Source organism: Fimicolochytrium jonesii (assembly GCF_025526975.1).
Source record: "Fimicolochytrium jonesii strain JEL569 chromosome Unknown EV422scaffold_45, whole genome shotgun sequence".
NCBI lineage: Eukaryota > Fungi > Chytridiomycota > Chytridiomycetes > Spizellomycetales > Powellomycetaceae > Fimicolochytrium > Fimicolochytrium jonesii.
In genome coordinates, this window is record NW_026515712.1 from 75,741 (window position 1) to 90,766 (window position 15,026).

The following is a 15,026-nucleotide window of genomic DNA, read 5'->3' on the forward strand; positions in this document are numbered from 1 at the left end:
ACTCAGGCAGACTGCTGTCAAAGTCGTCTCCGCATAGCTCCGCCCGCCCGACCGACCGGGAAGATGTTGCAATATGATAGATGTTGCAGTTGGTCTCTCCTACACCTAGAACTCGCAATGCACAACATCGGCGTGGAAGGCCGGAACGACGGAAAGTAGCTTCCGATTTTCTCTAATTAGTTCTACCCCTGCGTGTCTTCCTTGTCAACATCAAATGCAACAACAACACAATTCCGTGGGCGATTGTTCGTACTGCCAATGGGATTGAAAATGCCTGTCAGTACTTAAAAGAAAGGGCTCGCTATTTCCAACCCAAACCCAAACCCCGTCTCGCATTCTGGAAGTCAAAGTCTCACGAACTACGCCGATCCATTGTCGCCATCCTCCAAACCATACCGTTTCTCATCAAACCTTGAGCGGGGCCTCAGGACAGGATGTGCTAGACATATTTTCGTAGGGCTTTTAAAGCTGCAAGGGCCATAAAGTCTGAGCGGCCCGACCTGCCTCGTTTACCGCCTTTTAAACGGTTTGGTGCTAAATTGACCGACAAAGACACCGCACCACCCTATCGTCCCGTTTTCTGGCTACCTGTTGGGTTTTTTCTCGACAGGTAGTATCGGCTGAATTGTGTTTTCGATGGTCGTTTGCTGTATGGATTCCAACGACCTTGTTCACAGATCGTACTAGATCGGTGGAAGATGCGTTGCTCCATATGCAGCTGGATTACGCTTGTAGTATGGGCGGTTGTGCTCCTGGCTGGCTCCGGGACGCTAGCACAAAGTATCAAAATCGGCGTCAGGTATGAGCGACCATCGCTTCGAATACGTATGAACGTGGGGGCAGATTGATGTACACCAGATCTCCCCAGTTTATCACTCCAAGGCGACGATGGGGTCTGGTCAGCGCGCCAAATCCAAGTGATGCAGCTGCGTTTATCGCAGCTGTTGTCTCCAAACGCAGAGTACCCGGTAGTCCCGGCATTACAGGCTCCCGGGGTCTTCCAAATCATCCAGGATGATTGCTCATCCGAGGGCAGCACCGTGCAAGCCGCCAGCGCGATCGGCTCCGCCATCAAATTAGCCTCCGTCTCGCACGTCAACGCCCTCATCGGCGTGGCCTATTCGGGCCCTACCACCGCCTACGCATCGGCAGCGCAAACCTTCAATCTCCCCGTCTGCGATGGCGGGAGCACGTCGCCCAGTCTTGCCGACAAAACGCAGTACCCAAACTTTTTCCGATCCTTGCCTAACGATAACATGGCGGGCGAGGCGATGATTGGGCTTGTCAAGGGGCAGGGATATAACCACGTGGGCGTGATATCGGCGGTCGATTCGTATGGCGTGGGCTTATTCAATTCTGTGCAGAAGTATGCGGAGCAGTACGAGATTACGCTGTTGACGACGCAGAGTTTCATTCCGGATACGACCAACTTCAAGGGCTTGATGGATCAGATTGAGGCGTCGGGGGCGACCATCCTCCTTTTTCTCGGCGTGCATACCGACCTGCTCAAGTGTCTCGCCGAGGCAAAACGGCGAGGGATGGTGGGACCGGGATACCAGTGGATAACAGGCGACGACGCATTGTACGCCGACTTGGAGACCTTTACAGACGAGGAGCGACTGCTGATGAACGGCGTGTGGGCGTCGTTTCCAAAAGAAGGAACAGGCGCGCAATGGGATGCGTTCACCACCGCTTGGAAGGCACTTTATGGAGACGAACCCGACTCCTACTCTGGGTTCTATTCCACTTGCATCGAGTCGTACGTCTGGGCATACGACGCGGCGCTGCGAAACGGGACCTCGTTAGCCGACCTCGCATCCAACACCCACCGCCTCGCCATGCCCGCGGATGTTAGTTTTCCCAACCGCACCGGTGTCACGGGCCTTCTAGCGCTAGATGTGAACAGCGACCGGGTAGCCGCGTACGAGTTGTTCTCCTACGACATGCACAACAAGGAAGATGGGGACTTCGGAAAGTTCCTCCCGTTCGGGAACTGGACGGGGATCTCGGACGTGAAAGAGTTTCATCAATTCCAGACGCCGGTGTATTTCGCGGGCGCCGCGACGAAAGCGGCGGATGCGCTGGAGATCGTGAAGGAGTATCGGTATATTGCGTGGAAGTCCGGGACGGGGATCTTTGCGATTGTGCTTTGTGTGATCAGTGTTGTTGTGGCGGCGGGGATTGCGGGGTTTGTGTTTTCGGCGAGGCAGAGCATGGTTTTCAAGGTATGTGCGCAATAGTATGCTGCAGAAACTCACACAAGTGTGCTGATGTTCATATTCAACAGCCCCTCAGCCCACCGTTCCTGTTCACAACCCTCCTCGGCACCGCCCTAGCCGCCTTCTACCCCCTCACGCTTCTCGGCTACCCAACGAGTTTCTCCTGCACCGCGGCGGTCTGGGTGCTTCCCACGGCTCTAGGCTTAGTCCTCGGAAGCCTGCTGGTCAAATCGTTTCGACTGTTCCGGATATTTTGCGGGCAAGGGTTTGCGGCGAAGAGCATGCAGAATCCGAGGATGTTCATCTATTTGGCGACCTGTATAGGAGTTTATATGGTAAGTGGTTGATCCGAACGCCGCTTCCTTGATCAACCGCTGATGTCTTTCCATTGATAGTTTTTGGCAATAATATGGAGTGTCGTCGACGCCCCAAAACCACAATGGCATCTCCAGGAAGAAGTCAGCCGTACCTACTACGTCTATGAGTACTACTGCCAGTCTAATTCAGATGCCTTCCAATGGATCCTATTAGGTATGTTTTGCGATCAACTGCGTAATTTAACAGCAGATCAGACCTCGGGGAAAAGCTAAACCTTGCGCTCTAGGGTTGGAATTTGCGTATACCGTCGCATTACTCGTCTACGGAGGGTTTTTGTGCTGGGTCAATCGCAACCTGCCACGAAAATTCAAGTAGGTTGAATGCGGCATCCTACAGCAAAAGAAACAACCCCATCTAATCCCCCACCCTCAGAGAATCCCACACAATCGGCAACCTCCTCTACACCTACCTCGTCGTCTTCGCCCTAATCCTCACCATCCTCTTCGCCCTCTCCCTCAACACGATCGGCCTCTCTGTCATCAAAATCATCGCCTGCTACGCCGTTATCGCCTCCACCATCGGCTTGCTTTTCGTGAAGAACTGTTATTTGGCCTGGGTTGAGAAACATCAGAGTGAGGCGGACGACGATATATTATCGTCGGGCGTCGGCATGAGCAGCGATAGAAGGAGGAGCACGAAGGGGGCCGTGAAGCCGGTAGGAGGGGATCACAACACTAACTTGGCGGTCAAGGCGGGGGCGAGGAATGGCGTAAGTTGGACGGAGCATCCAACTCATCTTCTGGACAAAGAGACATCTACTGATGCTTTCCCATCTGCTTTTTTGCGCTTCGCAGACAAAGGTGGCATCGGTCTTCGTCGCCGTCAAACAATCATTTATGACCGTCTGGCTGCCTAAACAGCTGGTCTTATACGGGGACAAACAGTTCCTCCTAATTGTCAATAGCAGCGATACCGGCCCCGCCGCCAACAGCAACGCACCGGTATGTTCATGAATCCCTCCCAATCCCCTCCCCTGTCTCATAATTTAACATGAAATCCCCACTTCCACAACAGCTCTGCCAATTCATCCTGCTCCCCGAATACTCCTTCACCCTCTCCGCAGAGGACGCCAAAGACATCTTCTGCATCAAACTCACGCACAAAAAAGACAAAGCGACCTTCTTCACCATCCGCGTCGAGTCGCAGGCGGAGATGAATGAGTGGGCGTCGAAACTGGGGCCGCATTGTAGGACGGGCACGGGTCATACCACGAGTGCGGGGTTCCCGTCCAGTAATCAGAGAGGCGGGGTGTTGTCGAGTGCTGAGCCGACGAGTGAGGAGGTGGTGTGATTTTACATAGAGCTGCTACCGAAATATCTCCGCACAAGAACAGAGCGCCATGCGCAACAATGCTTCAATTTCGGAGACCGGATATATACCCTCTCTGCCTGCTACGCCTTTGATATTCTTTTGGAGAACTGCACAAAACCTAGGTCCTCGTGCAAGCTACTCCGTACCGATCTCCCCTACCGCTAACGCTACTGCTCAATTCTTCTTCCCAAAGTACTCCTTGGATCCGTTCGGATCTGCCTTCATAGTGTCGGACCCCTTCGACCAATTCGCCGGGCATACCTCGCCCACCTCGGCGTGGATGGTCAACGCCTCCACCAACCGGAGATACTCGTCAACATTGCGCCCGATGGGAAGGTCGTTGATGTGTGCAATTCGCAGCTTGCCCTGTTGCGTGGAGAAGGAAGATTTGAGTTGATATGGTGTCATGAGAATGGGCATGTGAGGTTTTGCGTACCTGAGGATCGATAATGAAGGTGCCCCGCAGCGCCACACCTGCATCGTCTCCTTGCTGGATCAAGACGCCGTAGTCATGCGCGAGGTCCTTGGTAGGGTCCGCGATGAGTGGGATCTTCATTTCACCTAGAGCCCAAAACCTTCAGTCCGATGATTTTCATGCAGGGCATCCCACATACTGCAGCTACTCCTTGTCGAATCCTTCCAATGAAGACGTACCAAGCCCACCCTGCTTGCGCGGCATCTGCGTCCACGCCAAATGCGAAAACCTCGTATCCGTGCTCGCACCGATCACCTCGGCGTTCAAAGCTCGGAACTCTTCAATGCGTTCGCTGAAGGCAATGATCTCCGTTGGGCTGGAAGAAGATCACTATTTCAGTTCTCACATCTCCCTTTCCTCGTTCCCTCCCTCTCCCATCGTCTCCCATAACTCACCAAACGAAAGTAACTGCAAACCCACGTAAGAAAAGAAAAATCAGCTACATAATGCCCCTTCAACCCATCAATCAAACCGCAAAGAAGAGCGAAAAGGTATACCCACAATCCATCGGATAGAAAAACAACACGACGTATTTTCCCTTATAATCCTCGAGCGACACCGTCTTGAACTCGCCGTTCACGACAGCTTGCGCGCGAAAGCCCGGGGCGGGGAGGCCGACTGTTGCTTGTGAGGGGGCTAAAGGGAGTTATGCAGGTGAGATTGAATTGCAAGCGGGGAAAGGGAAGGGATGAACGCAATTGTGACGACAGTACCTTCTTCATAATCCGATGCAAAAGTGCGCTGTTAATAGGTACGAGGCGCCTGGTGAGCAGTCCGACGACCAACACAATACAGCCTTACACTCTTGCCACCCTGAGGTCCGTGATCTTCCGTACGCATACTGTACCTGGAAAGAACTGACGCTGAAGGCCCGTGCGGCAGCTGGGCATGCCTGTCGAGCGAGGGGCAGGCGGGCCTGGCCGAGAGCCAGACGGGGGGCGGTGCGGCGGAAGGCAGTGCGGAGGATGGTGGGGATCATTTTGGCAGCTGGGACCGAAGAAGAATTGTGGAATGGGATTGGGAGAAAATGCGAAAACGCGTAGGTTTGATCTCAATCCTCAACATGACAGATACCGACAAGACATCTACCATACACTTTTTCGTTCTCGAAAATCGCGTTATCATATGGTGGGGTGCCGCACTAGGGAGTTCAGGGCTTCCATCCTCGGGCTTCAGGGACAGAAATCAAAGACCGGTGAGCTTCAGCCACTTTGAAAGATGTTTTCAACGGAAACGAAATCAAAAAACGTTGGACGGAGGTCGGATGGAGGTGCCAGAAGATCGTCCGCCTGAGAAGTGCCAACAACATTGGTGAACCCATATCCGTAGCCCTCATAGCACCTCCATGAACCATAAACGACATCGGCCCTCCCCAATACGCCTTCGCATCTCAAAATAACACATCCTCGCCAATCTCCGCTTTCAACCCCTCAGCCAGCACCTTCTTCAAAAATTCGCGCATGCGCGCCGGTTCCGTCGATGCCGCGCGTAGTACGATGCCTTCACTCGGGTTCCCGTTGTGTATATCGTTAGGTATAGGCGAGCATGACCACAGCGGATCCGGGCGGTCGTCGATGGCATTCGCGATGGAGAAAGCATGAACGGTGGGGGTTGATGGTTTGTCAAATGGGTGTGTGTAGGAGATGGATGAGTTTGATGATGGTGGGGGTGGTGGTTGGCGAGCCCCATTCTGTGGCCGGGACTTGGACAATGACAATGAATGCGAGTGCCCGCCTCCGCCAGCGCCGCCAGATCCAGAAGTGACAATGACGATCTTGGCAAACTCCTCTTCAATCCGCTTCCGAATTTGTGATGTGCGCGACCCGATGAGGATCAAGTTGGCGAAGCAGTGGTAATGGCCCATCCGGGATGCATATGTAGTTTGCTGTTTTGGTGAAGCGGCAGTGTTTTCGAGAAGCCATGTGTCGCGTAGAATACAAGTCTCCTTCAATGTACTATGCTCTCCCATTTCTCCATCCTTCCACTTGTCTCCGTCTCCACGCCCAACCAAAACCTCGTTCCGACTCTCAAACCTCTCCCAAGCCCACACTTCCCCGCGACTTGCTCTGCCAGACGTATACCAATCCAGCAAAACCAACGACGCATCCTCGTTCGCAAGGTGGAACGTTTGATGCTGGGTGTATGACGCGCCGGCAAACAGAGTAGTTGGATCTGGCAGCACGCATAGCAGCGCATGAGGCTCGATCCTGCACGTAAGCAGCTGATGCGGCGCTTGCCTTCTCCTCCCCCTCGTGTGCGTCTGACCACTACCGGCACCATCATCCAACCCCACAGTAGTCGGGGGCGGCATGAAAATCTTCGTATTCCCCTGCGTATGCAAACTCAACGCACATCCCCTCCCCACCCTCACATCCAGCGACAGCCGGTCGGTGCTAAGGACGCCACCACCGAACGTGAGCACGTAGACGGCGGCATGGGTTCCGAGCGTCGAGTGTGAGCGCGGGGAGATAAGGCGGAGGGGATAGGTTGAGGCGAGGGCGGTGAGGGAGGCGCGATGGGCGATTAGGGCGAGGGTTATGGTGCCACGGCCATGATTGTGGATGTGGATGGAAGGTGCGGCGGGGCGGTGTGATGGAGATTTGTTGTGGTCGGCATGACGAGGCTTTTTGGTGGGCCTCGGTTGGGAGGACTCTGTTTCGAGTGGCGGGAAGGAGTGGGTGTCGGACATTCCCTATGCAAGGGAACGAATTATAGGGAAGCCCTCTAAACCAAAAGGGCGGGTCGCTTCCGGAACCTCTCCTCCACGCAATGCCTCCTGATAACGGAAACGCCAAGACGACGACCTCCGGAGACTGTCTGGAGAAGTCTCAAGTTCCCAACCGCCCAACGGTCCGTGTCCAGCTTGTCCAATCAGATCCAGAGTGACACTTTTCCCCGTCCACGCGTACAGTACATAGGCTAGACATAGTGTATGACCTGGTGGTCCGCGAGACTTATAAATCGCCGCAGGTACCGCCAAAATTGTTACGGGGAATGGTCTAATCATATGGCGAGGTGGGCGGTGGTGCCGGACGAACGACGGTGTTGGAACGCTACCCTCGTCTTGCCCACAGCCGGTTTGTTTGCCATGTGGGCGGCAAATCAGGCTTCTTCCGTCCGCCAGACATAGGAGACGTACATCCTTCGCCGGTCGGCTTGGGCAAATGGTACTATGTTCTCCATGATGCGATACATCTTCTTTCGTTCGTATAAACCACAACCCATTTTTCGTCCCCGGTACAATCCACCGGTCTTCAGATATACGCATTTTTCATAGAAAGGGAACCAATGTTGCTAGCACATATCATTCCCCCTCTCCATGTCACTCAGTCAATAATGCCCCCCCCCCCCTTTTCTCCTTCCCATCTCATGTTCCTCGCCCCAAACGCAACCCACAAATGCCCCCAATCACCATAATGTTGTCCACCTCCACCCCTTCTAATAATGCTATCCCGTCCCATCTCAAACAACCAAAGAGACCGCACTCCCACTCTCAACCTCCACTCCGCCCTCACTCTCCTCCCTCTCCAACTCCCTCTTCCTCTCTTGCACCCTCCTCACATGCTCATCCATCCTCGCCAACTTGTTTTGCAATTTTTCCAACTCGCGTGCACGGTTACGTTGCGCCTGCGCTTCTTTCTCCAATAACCGCTGCTTCAACGCGATGTCGGCCGCCTCCGCTTCGGCGGGGCTGAGGGAAGAGGTGAGGGACGGGGTGGAGGTGGTGAGGCGTGGGGGTCGGCCGCCTTCGCGGGTCTTGGGGCGCGCGGCGGAGCTGAGTTCGGGCTTGGAGCCGTGACGACGGCGACGGGTTTTGAGGTTTTTGAGGTCTTGTTCGTGTTGGTCCATTTCCTATGGTGATGAGAAAGGTGAAAGGATGTGTATGTGTGAGACAATGCCATTGAGATAATGATTCGGAACAAAAGTATATCGCACATCCCCCATCCAACCGCAAAGAAGGGCAAGATAACAATCACACACGCACCCCATCAAGCACCCGATCAATCTCAGCCCTCACCTTCCACCTCGCATCCGAATTCGCCAACTTCATCTGCATCGTCTCCGTCATCATGCCTCCCAAGCTCGGTAACCTGCCCGTGTTGTTGATGCTGCCATTGGATCGCGCGGGCTTTGGCTTCCCTTCCGTGGCCGGGCCGAAAAGGGAGTCGCCGAGCGGGATTTCGAAGGCGACGGGGCGGTGCGGTTCGGCTGCTGTGAGGCATGGGGTGGGAGGGGTTAGAGGTGCTCGACGATTGTCTAACAAGGAGCTGCAATTCGAGGTCTATGAAGATTACCTTTGGATAAGGAGGGAACATCAGGAAAGCTGTTGTTCAACCCCGTAGCGGTAGCGACCACGATGTTTTGCGGTTGAGGGCCCACAACAGCAGCATTAGGCGCAGACGATGGTTTACCGCTGCCGCTGCGAATTGCAGGCATGAGCGGTTTGTCTAGTGGTGCAATCTCGCCTAGACAAACAAAAGGGAGGTGTCCGCCGTTTGTGAGTACATTGTAGCGCGTAGCAGCAGTAAGGTCGTCACTGTCAGTTACCTTTACTCCTAGAAACATCCGATGCAGACCCCAACGCTTTCCCTGTATCCCTTCTACCATCCGATCCCGACCCCGCGCTCCGTGGCTTATCTCCTTTCGTAGTAGGACTCTGATCATTTTGCGAATCTATCGTAATCGGACTGATGGTGTTGGACGCTTTCGCCATTTGCGACATTTGTGGCTCGGCGGTTGGCTGTGTTTGTGGTGTCGTGCCCGCTTTGGGGTCGATGACCGGGGAAACTTGGCCTTTTTGTTTGGAAGATGTGCAGCCCATTTTTGTGTTTGTGGTTTGGGTGTGCGGATGTGTAGATGTGTAGATGTGTTGGATGATGACTGGGGATGGTGGGAAGACGTACGCGGTGTCTCGTTGGTTGGGTCCGAAACGACGTCAACTGCGCTTTATGATAGTTGCTGGCTAACTGGTCGGATGTGTATGAGACCGTAGGGAATGCAGAATTTGTAAAGGCGGTGAGGCCTAAGAGTGAATGATGTAGCGACTAGTGCTGTTTCGAATGTCGTTGGACGTACGTTCAGTGTGTAAGTAAATCGAGCGATGCACGTTGAGTTCCGAAAACGGCCTCAGCTGAGGCGTCTGGGTGGTATTTGCTGCTCGTGATGTGTGTATGTGAGCGTTTGAGGTGCAGAAATTGTGTTGAAGAACGCCCAGCGCAGATGAAGTGTATGTAGCGCCTAGCGCTACTTCGGAATCAGTGTGCAGTTGCGAGAATGTGATGTTCGAGGATTTGTGGGACAAGAGGTCGTTGCCGAGTCGGAGCGATGTAAAGGCTCTGAAAAGCGAAAGAAGCTGTGTCGTCCTATACTGGACGAACTCGAATATGGGATGCGAGTGCAGTTGCAAGTCATGCAGAAGAACAGGAAATTGGCAAGACAAGTCCAGCTCGTCCGGGCTTTTTATACCAGCTTCTATGTGCCCAAAGCAGCGGAGCGGAGTTGTTGATTCCAGTGTCTCAAACCTAAATCGAAGTAACTCAAAAAGAACCAGGAGAATGCACCTTTCATATCTCTGGAGAGAATGTAAGATTACGTTGGCATGATGTGTGGGTGTAAACCCGTGGAATTGCGTTCTCCTACGAAGCTTCTGTTGCCGTGGAATCAATGGAGCCGGATATCTCATTGCTTATAGCAAAGAAGCAGATTATGGGCGGGTTCTGGAATGATTTTAATGGCGAGGTTTATGTAACACAACGTCAGAAGTCTTTTGAGCTACGTAACCTTAACTCTGTTTGTCAGGGTCCGTCCATTGCAATTGATGAGGACAACCCGCGCTACAGTTCTGAATGGGGCCTCTGCGACCTCTTTCAAAGGGTTGAGACAGTTCGTTGGACGCTATTTTGTGTACAAGGGATAACTAGAGCGGAAGAGAGTGATGGCATTCCCCACTGAGGTGTTCCCAGCTTCAAGCTTCGATGATTTTGACAACAACTACGAAGCGGAGCTGCTTATAAATCACAGAAATTGACAGGCGACCGACATCCTGTCATTTCCTTGAGCTCCTGAATGAGGATTGCCCCTTGTTTTCGGAAGAGACGCTGCAGCGCTAGCTTTCCTGGGACTTCCAGTAGCGATGGAGCCTCATGGTCCATAGCCAGCCTTCTATTTTCCTCAAGTCATCAGCAGACTCAAAGAGGCCAGTCATACATGTCATGACTTACGCCTTCGCGCGTCATTTTAGGATCCCACCATCCGTTTTACCTCACACGTTCATTCATGGGGCTCTGCTGGATTCTAATGAATTCATAGAGAATGATGAGCCTAAGAACGCTGTCTCACCTCAATTGTCAAGGCCGTTGCGCGGGACTGTTTCTGTATCGGTCAATAGGCCTCCAGATCCAGGTGTCAGCTTGCTCCCCTTCTCTCTCCCTTGGAACTCCTCCCTATTGTCCGCACAGTGCCTGCGACGTGAAAATCTCCATGAGAGCCGTTAGTGCTGTACTCTGCTGGAGATGGAATCATGGAGGCCATTGGTTTCTGTGCGGTACGAAAGCGAGATGCAGCCCTGGAGCCGGTGAGCGCGATACTGTCAGTCCAGTCCTCCCTCGCACAAAAACGCGTCGCGTCCATTTAGGACAGGACATCCCAACATTCCGACATTGGGCTCTCTTGTGACGTAAACGATCTGACATGAGGCTTCGGATGGATGGCAAGCCACGACTCGGAATGGGCGGAAGCGCTCGTCTCATTTGAGAGCGTCACCTCGTTCGCATGTTGAAAAGGTGCTCGCATCCGAGCAGCCTTGACGGAGCGCAGTACGGCCACAGGTTGTAAGATAGACGGTTTGTACAGTACTATCAATTCCGTGACGTTGAAGACCAATGAGGAGAACTCCGGCGGATGGCGGCGGTGTTCAAGTTGTTGCCAATTTCGTTAAGGCTTTATGCACACATAATCGGTTACAGCCAACCCATCCTGATGCAATGTCGCAAGGCCGAGACCGTTCCGAAAAGATCACTCGGGTGTGAGGCACATGACTTGTGGTAGCTCCGATCGTTGTTCGTCGAAGCACGTCATGTTATGACGAAACCATGCGCCACGAATGTTATGTCGGACGCGGGCCGAACTTCGAAGGCAAAAAGGACGAGAGAAGGGGGATGGCTCGCATATAAAAGGAGCGCCTCCCCACCTTTCCCCCCTCTCATCCAGCATCTGCAATCAAACACAACCTTCAAACCCAACCTTCAAACCCAACCACCCAAACAAAACTCAATCATGCCTCTCAGAGTTCGCGTTGTTTCCATCGCCGGCGTCAAGGACAAGGATGGTATGTCCCCCGCCAGATCCCTATATGGCAACAAGCGTTCAGTGTCTAACCAAATCTCCCTTCCACCACAGACCTCGGTGGCAACGACTTGTACGTCAGGGTCTCGGCCGACGGCTCCAACTGGGAGCAGACCTCCGTGAAGAAGGGCGCGGGCAAGCAGGCCGTGTTCGACGAGGCCTTCACTTTCCCCAACTACACTCCCGGCGGTACCATCTACGTTGAAGTGTACGACAAGGACGTTGGAACGGACGACAAGCTTGGCACTGCTAAGGTTCGTACCACCCTTGACACGCCAATCACCCTAGCTCGCAATTGATATATGTCATTCCCCTCACAGATCACCCCCGAACTCACCGGCGCCGGCGAACAGGAAGTCGTCGCGGAGCTCTCCCACGGCCTGCTTCACTCCAAGAAGGGCGTGATCAACCTCATCGTCTCTGCTCAGTAGATACCATCGCACATACCCTGCATCTCTGTTACATATACCTTTTGGCGTAGTGTTTTGATATCATACAAACCATTTTTTGCATAGCTGATAGCATTCGAGCCCATGTATGTTTTTAATGCATTGAGTTGATGAATGGCGTATCAATGTTATTTGAATGTATTTGGGAGCGAAAGCTCGACGCTGTGATGGTTCGCAACAAGAAGGCTGAGGTTCGCAGTCCTTCTACGGATGCCGACATGATTCCGCTATCGATAATCACCTTGATTTAGTTTATGGCGAAGGACAGAGTGATCGACGACACTCATCCACGTTACCGCGCCGGCTGTCTGCAGTTGCACTGTGGCCATCCGTCAAGCAGCGAAACGAGGCCAAGCACCGTTTCTCGTGTTCGCAGCTTTCAGCAACGTCCTCAGCGGCAAACGTCTCCGTCTCCCTTGTCCTTCCAGTCCGCGGCGGCCTTCCCAGCGGGGTTCGATCCGTCCATCGAATCTCGAACGGTTACCGGCGGTAGCCCATGAAACGAATTCACAAACAATGCACAAGTCTGCACGCGTCCCAAGATTATCACATGGACACATAAGGCTGAGCACAACCAACCAACTTCTTTTGCAAAGATGTTCTATTAAACAGCTCGCCTCCACCGAGAGCATCCCCAATGCAAGAGAGTTCAAGCCCACGATGGATGGCGACGACAAACTACCAATAAAAGAGTGAAACAGATGCAAAATTGATTGATACGATGCCACCAGATAACGTCCGGGGGTTTCCAATATCGGAGGTGGGTTGCGATGGGGAAAGTGTAGTTGGGAGGACTAGCTCACATCGCAACGTTGTGCGCCCCCGTTCTCCGCCTTATACACAGATTTGTCGCTGTTGAGGAACTTGCGGCGCAAGGACACGAGTATCCGGCGACATGGGAGGTGTTGTTCTTGGTCGCGATGAGCAGATTCGTATCGACTCAGATGAAGGTATGCTTGTGCTCGGGTTGATCGACCGGAGCGGGATATCATGCGACGGTTTACGACACGGCGCGGGAGACTTGGGGGATGGTTGTTAACCGGAAGTTTGAGGATGCGTAGAGCTTCTGGGCATCGGGCAAATTTTGAGGAGGCACCATGATCTAGAGGAGAAGAAAACGACATGAGACGAAGATTCTTATTCGGAAAGTTGAGAGCATGAGGCAATGGGAGACTTACAGGTGGGCTACGTCCATGCCACTTAACAACTTGCTCGCCCTCCCCAAACGTCAAGTTGTAGTCAAGTACGAACTTGTACAGGAACCCGGCCCACACCATATCCGTAACCATGCACAGGTACTTAGCACCCTCCGTAACCTCCGGGTTCATGTGCAGCTGACCGATCGTCGGCTCCGTCTGATCAAGCAGTTCGCAAAAACTGTTATACACCGACGCGTCCATCTCGGCAAAGAAGAACAGCGGAGGCCCCAACGACTTTTCGAGAAGTGCGTCAGAGTCGCTCCGCATCGGAATGGGCTTCTTTTGCAAGTAAGTTGGTATCGCCTTGAGGACCGATGATGATGATTGCTGCGGAGACGAGGATGTAACGAACTTTTGGTCTTGGAACAAGGAATCGGACTCGGTTGCCGAGCCGTTGGAGGAGGTTGTGGAATCTTTGCGGGGGGCGTTCGCGAGATCGGGGCCGTCGTAGGTCCTGGAGGAGTCTACTGGAGCGACTGATGGGGACTCGGTTTCCATTGGGTATGGGCCGTTTTCGTAGGCGGGGGTCATGGGATCCATGGAATCTTGAGCGGCTTGCATGAGCGAATATGACGATATGGTTGAAGACGTGCGATGGGTTGTGTTATTGTGAAGGATGTGTGTCGATTGCTGAGGTCCGCCGGTTGCAGGTATGGGCGACGACGAAGGATACAAGAGGAGCTACTGAATGTGCGATGCAGGATGGGCGACGAACGAGTAGGAACGCAGCGCAAGCAGATTCGAAGGATACGAAGGAGGAACGCTGGGCGGAGAATGAAGCTTTCGGACGTAAATACTGGAAGTAGCCGAAGGGAAGATCTTCCGAAGATGGATTTCGGTATGCGAGTGGGAGAAGCGAGGGTTTGTTGGAGGAAACTCAGAGCGCGCAGGATCAGGCCTGGCTCTATATATACGTATGGTATCCGGGACACTTCAGCGAGGGGATGGATGTCTCTCTTTCCCCACCCACCTTTGACTTGGCTGTGTCAAACCCGTCGCCTGCTCCGTCGAATGTCGAAAAGGGGTTGCTGGCGAGTTTACCACGGGATGGGTTCCTAACTTCCTATGGCCTCCGCGTTCTTCAATAATGACGGAATGGGAGACCCTCGGTACGTTTTGCCGATCGCCCCACGATCTGCGACTTCCCTAGCAACATAACGGCGGTGCACTATGTGAAGTAGTGCGAATCCCTCATGAAATCGGATGGTTCCCGTACGCAGATGTGGCGCCGGCGGCATGATTTGCACATGCACTTCTCGGAGTCTGTCTAGTACTTTCAAAATATTCACGGTGACCCTGTCCATTAGCTCATTTCCACATCACTGCCGTCATCATTATGACCGCCGTCCGGCTATGCGTTTCTATTCAAGCCCATGGTTGTTTGCGGCTGGGACTCGGTATTTATTCCCCCTTTTTGGCTGATGCATGGACCTTTTGCATAGTATTGCTGTTGAAAAACGCAGTCACCACCAGGTCACTTGCCGCTTTTCATGCACACGCGTCGTTCGGCATCAGGGAAAAGACGCCCACATCATCGTGCTGTCATTTTACACCGCCCCATCTCTTGCCTCCTTTCCCGCTGAGCCGGCTTGAAAACTGGCCTGTTCACTTGCGTCGTGGATATTTAACCCCTTGCTCTCCCCTCGGCGTC

At 53.3% G+C, this 15,026-nt stretch overlaps 6 protein-coding genes across 6 annotated transcripts; 2 read left to right on the forward strand and 4 right to left on the reverse strand.

Moving 5' to 3' along the window:
• The first annotated feature begins 445 nt into the window (after positions 1 to 445).
• Positions 446 to 4,167, forward strand: EV422DRAFT_341610 (periplasmic binding protein-like I). Its single transcript, XM_053066465.1, has 8 exons — positions 446 to 610; positions 678 to 2,225; positions 2,288 to 2,554; positions 2,615 to 2,750; positions 2,824 to 2,908; positions 2,970 to 3,306; positions 3,392 to 3,538; positions 3,612 to 4,167. The coding sequence occupies exons 2-8, from the start codon at positions 921 to 923 to the stop codon at positions 3,885 to 3,887; spliced, it is 2,553 nt and encodes an 850-aa protein (XP_052920788.1). The 5' UTR covers positions 446 to 610; positions 678 to 920; the 3' UTR covers positions 3,888 to 4,167.
• Positions 3,985 to 5,567, reverse strand: EV422DRAFT_341522 (thioredoxin-like protein). The gene is made up of 7 exons (XM_053066464.1): positions 5,231 to 5,567; positions 5,097 to 5,124; positions 4,885 to 5,019; positions 4,779 to 4,791; positions 4,563 to 4,699; positions 4,345 to 4,469; positions 3,985 to 4,274 (listed from the first exon to the last, which is right to left on the reverse strand). Exons 1-7 carry the CDS (start codon positions 5,360 to 5,362, stop codon positions 4,083 to 4,085), a joined length of 762 nt encoding a protein of 253 aa, XP_052920789.1. The 5' UTR covers positions 5,363 to 5,567; the 3' UTR covers positions 3,985 to 4,082.
• A 566-nt stretch (positions 5,568 to 6,133) lies between these two features.
• EV422DRAFT_479369 (UreD urease accessory protein-domain-containing protein) lies at positions 6,134 to 6,934 on the reverse strand (the record flags this gene model as incomplete). The annotated part of the gene is made up of 2 exons (XM_053067282.1): positions 6,134 to 6,343; positions 6,392 to 6,934. Coding segments are annotated over 2 exons (753 nt in total), but the record flags the coding sequence as incomplete, so codon positions are not given.
• Positions 6,935 to 7,426: 492 nt separating this feature from the next.
• Positions 7,427 to 9,205, reverse strand: EV422DRAFT_610749 (uncharacterized protein; the record flags this gene model as incomplete). The annotated part of the gene is made up of 4 exons (XM_053073861.1): positions 7,427 to 8,235; positions 8,369 to 8,595; positions 8,679 to 8,849; positions 8,932 to 9,205. The coding sequence occupies 4 exons, from the start codon at positions 9,203 to 9,205 to the stop codon at positions 7,846 to 7,848; spliced, it is 1,062 nt and encodes a 353-aa protein (XP_052920791.1). The 3' UTR covers positions 7,427 to 7,845.
• Positions 9,206 to 11,326: 2,121 nt separating this feature from the next.
• Positions 11,327 to 12,122, forward strand: EV422DRAFT_341780 (uncharacterized protein). The gene is made up of 2 exons (XM_053066468.1): positions 11,327 to 11,710; positions 11,782 to 12,122. The coding sequence occupies exons 1-2, from the start codon at positions 11,464 to 11,466 to the stop codon at positions 12,024 to 12,026; spliced, it is 492 nt and encodes a 163-aa protein (XP_052920792.1). The 5' UTR covers positions 11,327 to 11,463; the 3' UTR covers positions 12,027 to 12,122.
• A 799-nt stretch (positions 12,123 to 12,921) lies between these two features.
• EV422DRAFT_341919 (uncharacterized protein) lies at positions 12,922 to 14,323 on the reverse strand. Its single transcript, XM_053066469.1, has one exon. It carries the CDS (start codon positions 13,934 to 13,936, stop codon positions 12,971 to 12,973), a length of 966 nt encoding a protein of 321 aa, XP_052920793.1. The 5' UTR covers positions 13,937 to 14,323; the 3' UTR covers positions 12,922 to 12,970.
• Between the last annotated feature and the right edge of the window lie 703 nt (positions 14,324 to 15,026).

Excerpts from the sequence above, each read along its gene's own strand:
- EV422DRAFT_341610 (XM_053066465.1), top strand. The coding sequence starts at position 921 with ATGCAGCTGCGTTTATCGCAGCTGTTGTCTCCAAACGCAGAGTACCCG. Across the intron at positions 2,909-2,969 it reads AACCTGCCACGAAAATTCAA|AGAATCCCACACAATCGGCA; the intron begins GTAGGTTGAATG and ends CCCCACCCTCAG. Across the intron at positions 3,539-3,611 it reads CCGCCAACAGCAACGCACCG|CTCTGCCAATTCATCCTGCT; the intron begins GTATGTTCATGA and ends CTTCCACAACAG.
- EV422DRAFT_341780 (XM_053066468.1), top strand. The coding sequence starts at position 11,464 with ATGACGAAACCATGCGCCACGAATGTTATGTCGGACGCGGGCCGAACT. Across the intron at positions 11,711-11,781 it reads CGGCGTCAAGGACAAGGATG|ACCTCGGTGGCAACGACTTG; the intron begins GTATGTCCCCCG and ends CTTCCACCACAG.
- EV422DRAFT_341522 (XM_053066464.1), bottom strand. The coding sequence starts at position 5,362 with ATGATCCCCACCATCCTCCGCACTGCCTTCCGCCGCACCGCCCCCCGT. Across the intron at positions 5,125-5,230 it reads TCAGCGTCAGTTCTTTCCAG|CGCACTTTTGCATCGGATTA; the intron begins GTACAGTATGCG and ends ACCTATTAACAG. Across the intron at positions 4,275-4,344 it reads CCTTCATTATCGATCCTCAG|GGCAAGCTGCGAATTGCACA; the intron begins GTACGCAAAACC and ends TCCACGCAACAG.
- EV422DRAFT_341919 (XM_053066469.1), bottom strand. The coding sequence starts at position 13,936 with ATGCAAGCCGCTCAAGATTCCATGGATCCCATGACCCCCGCCTACGAA.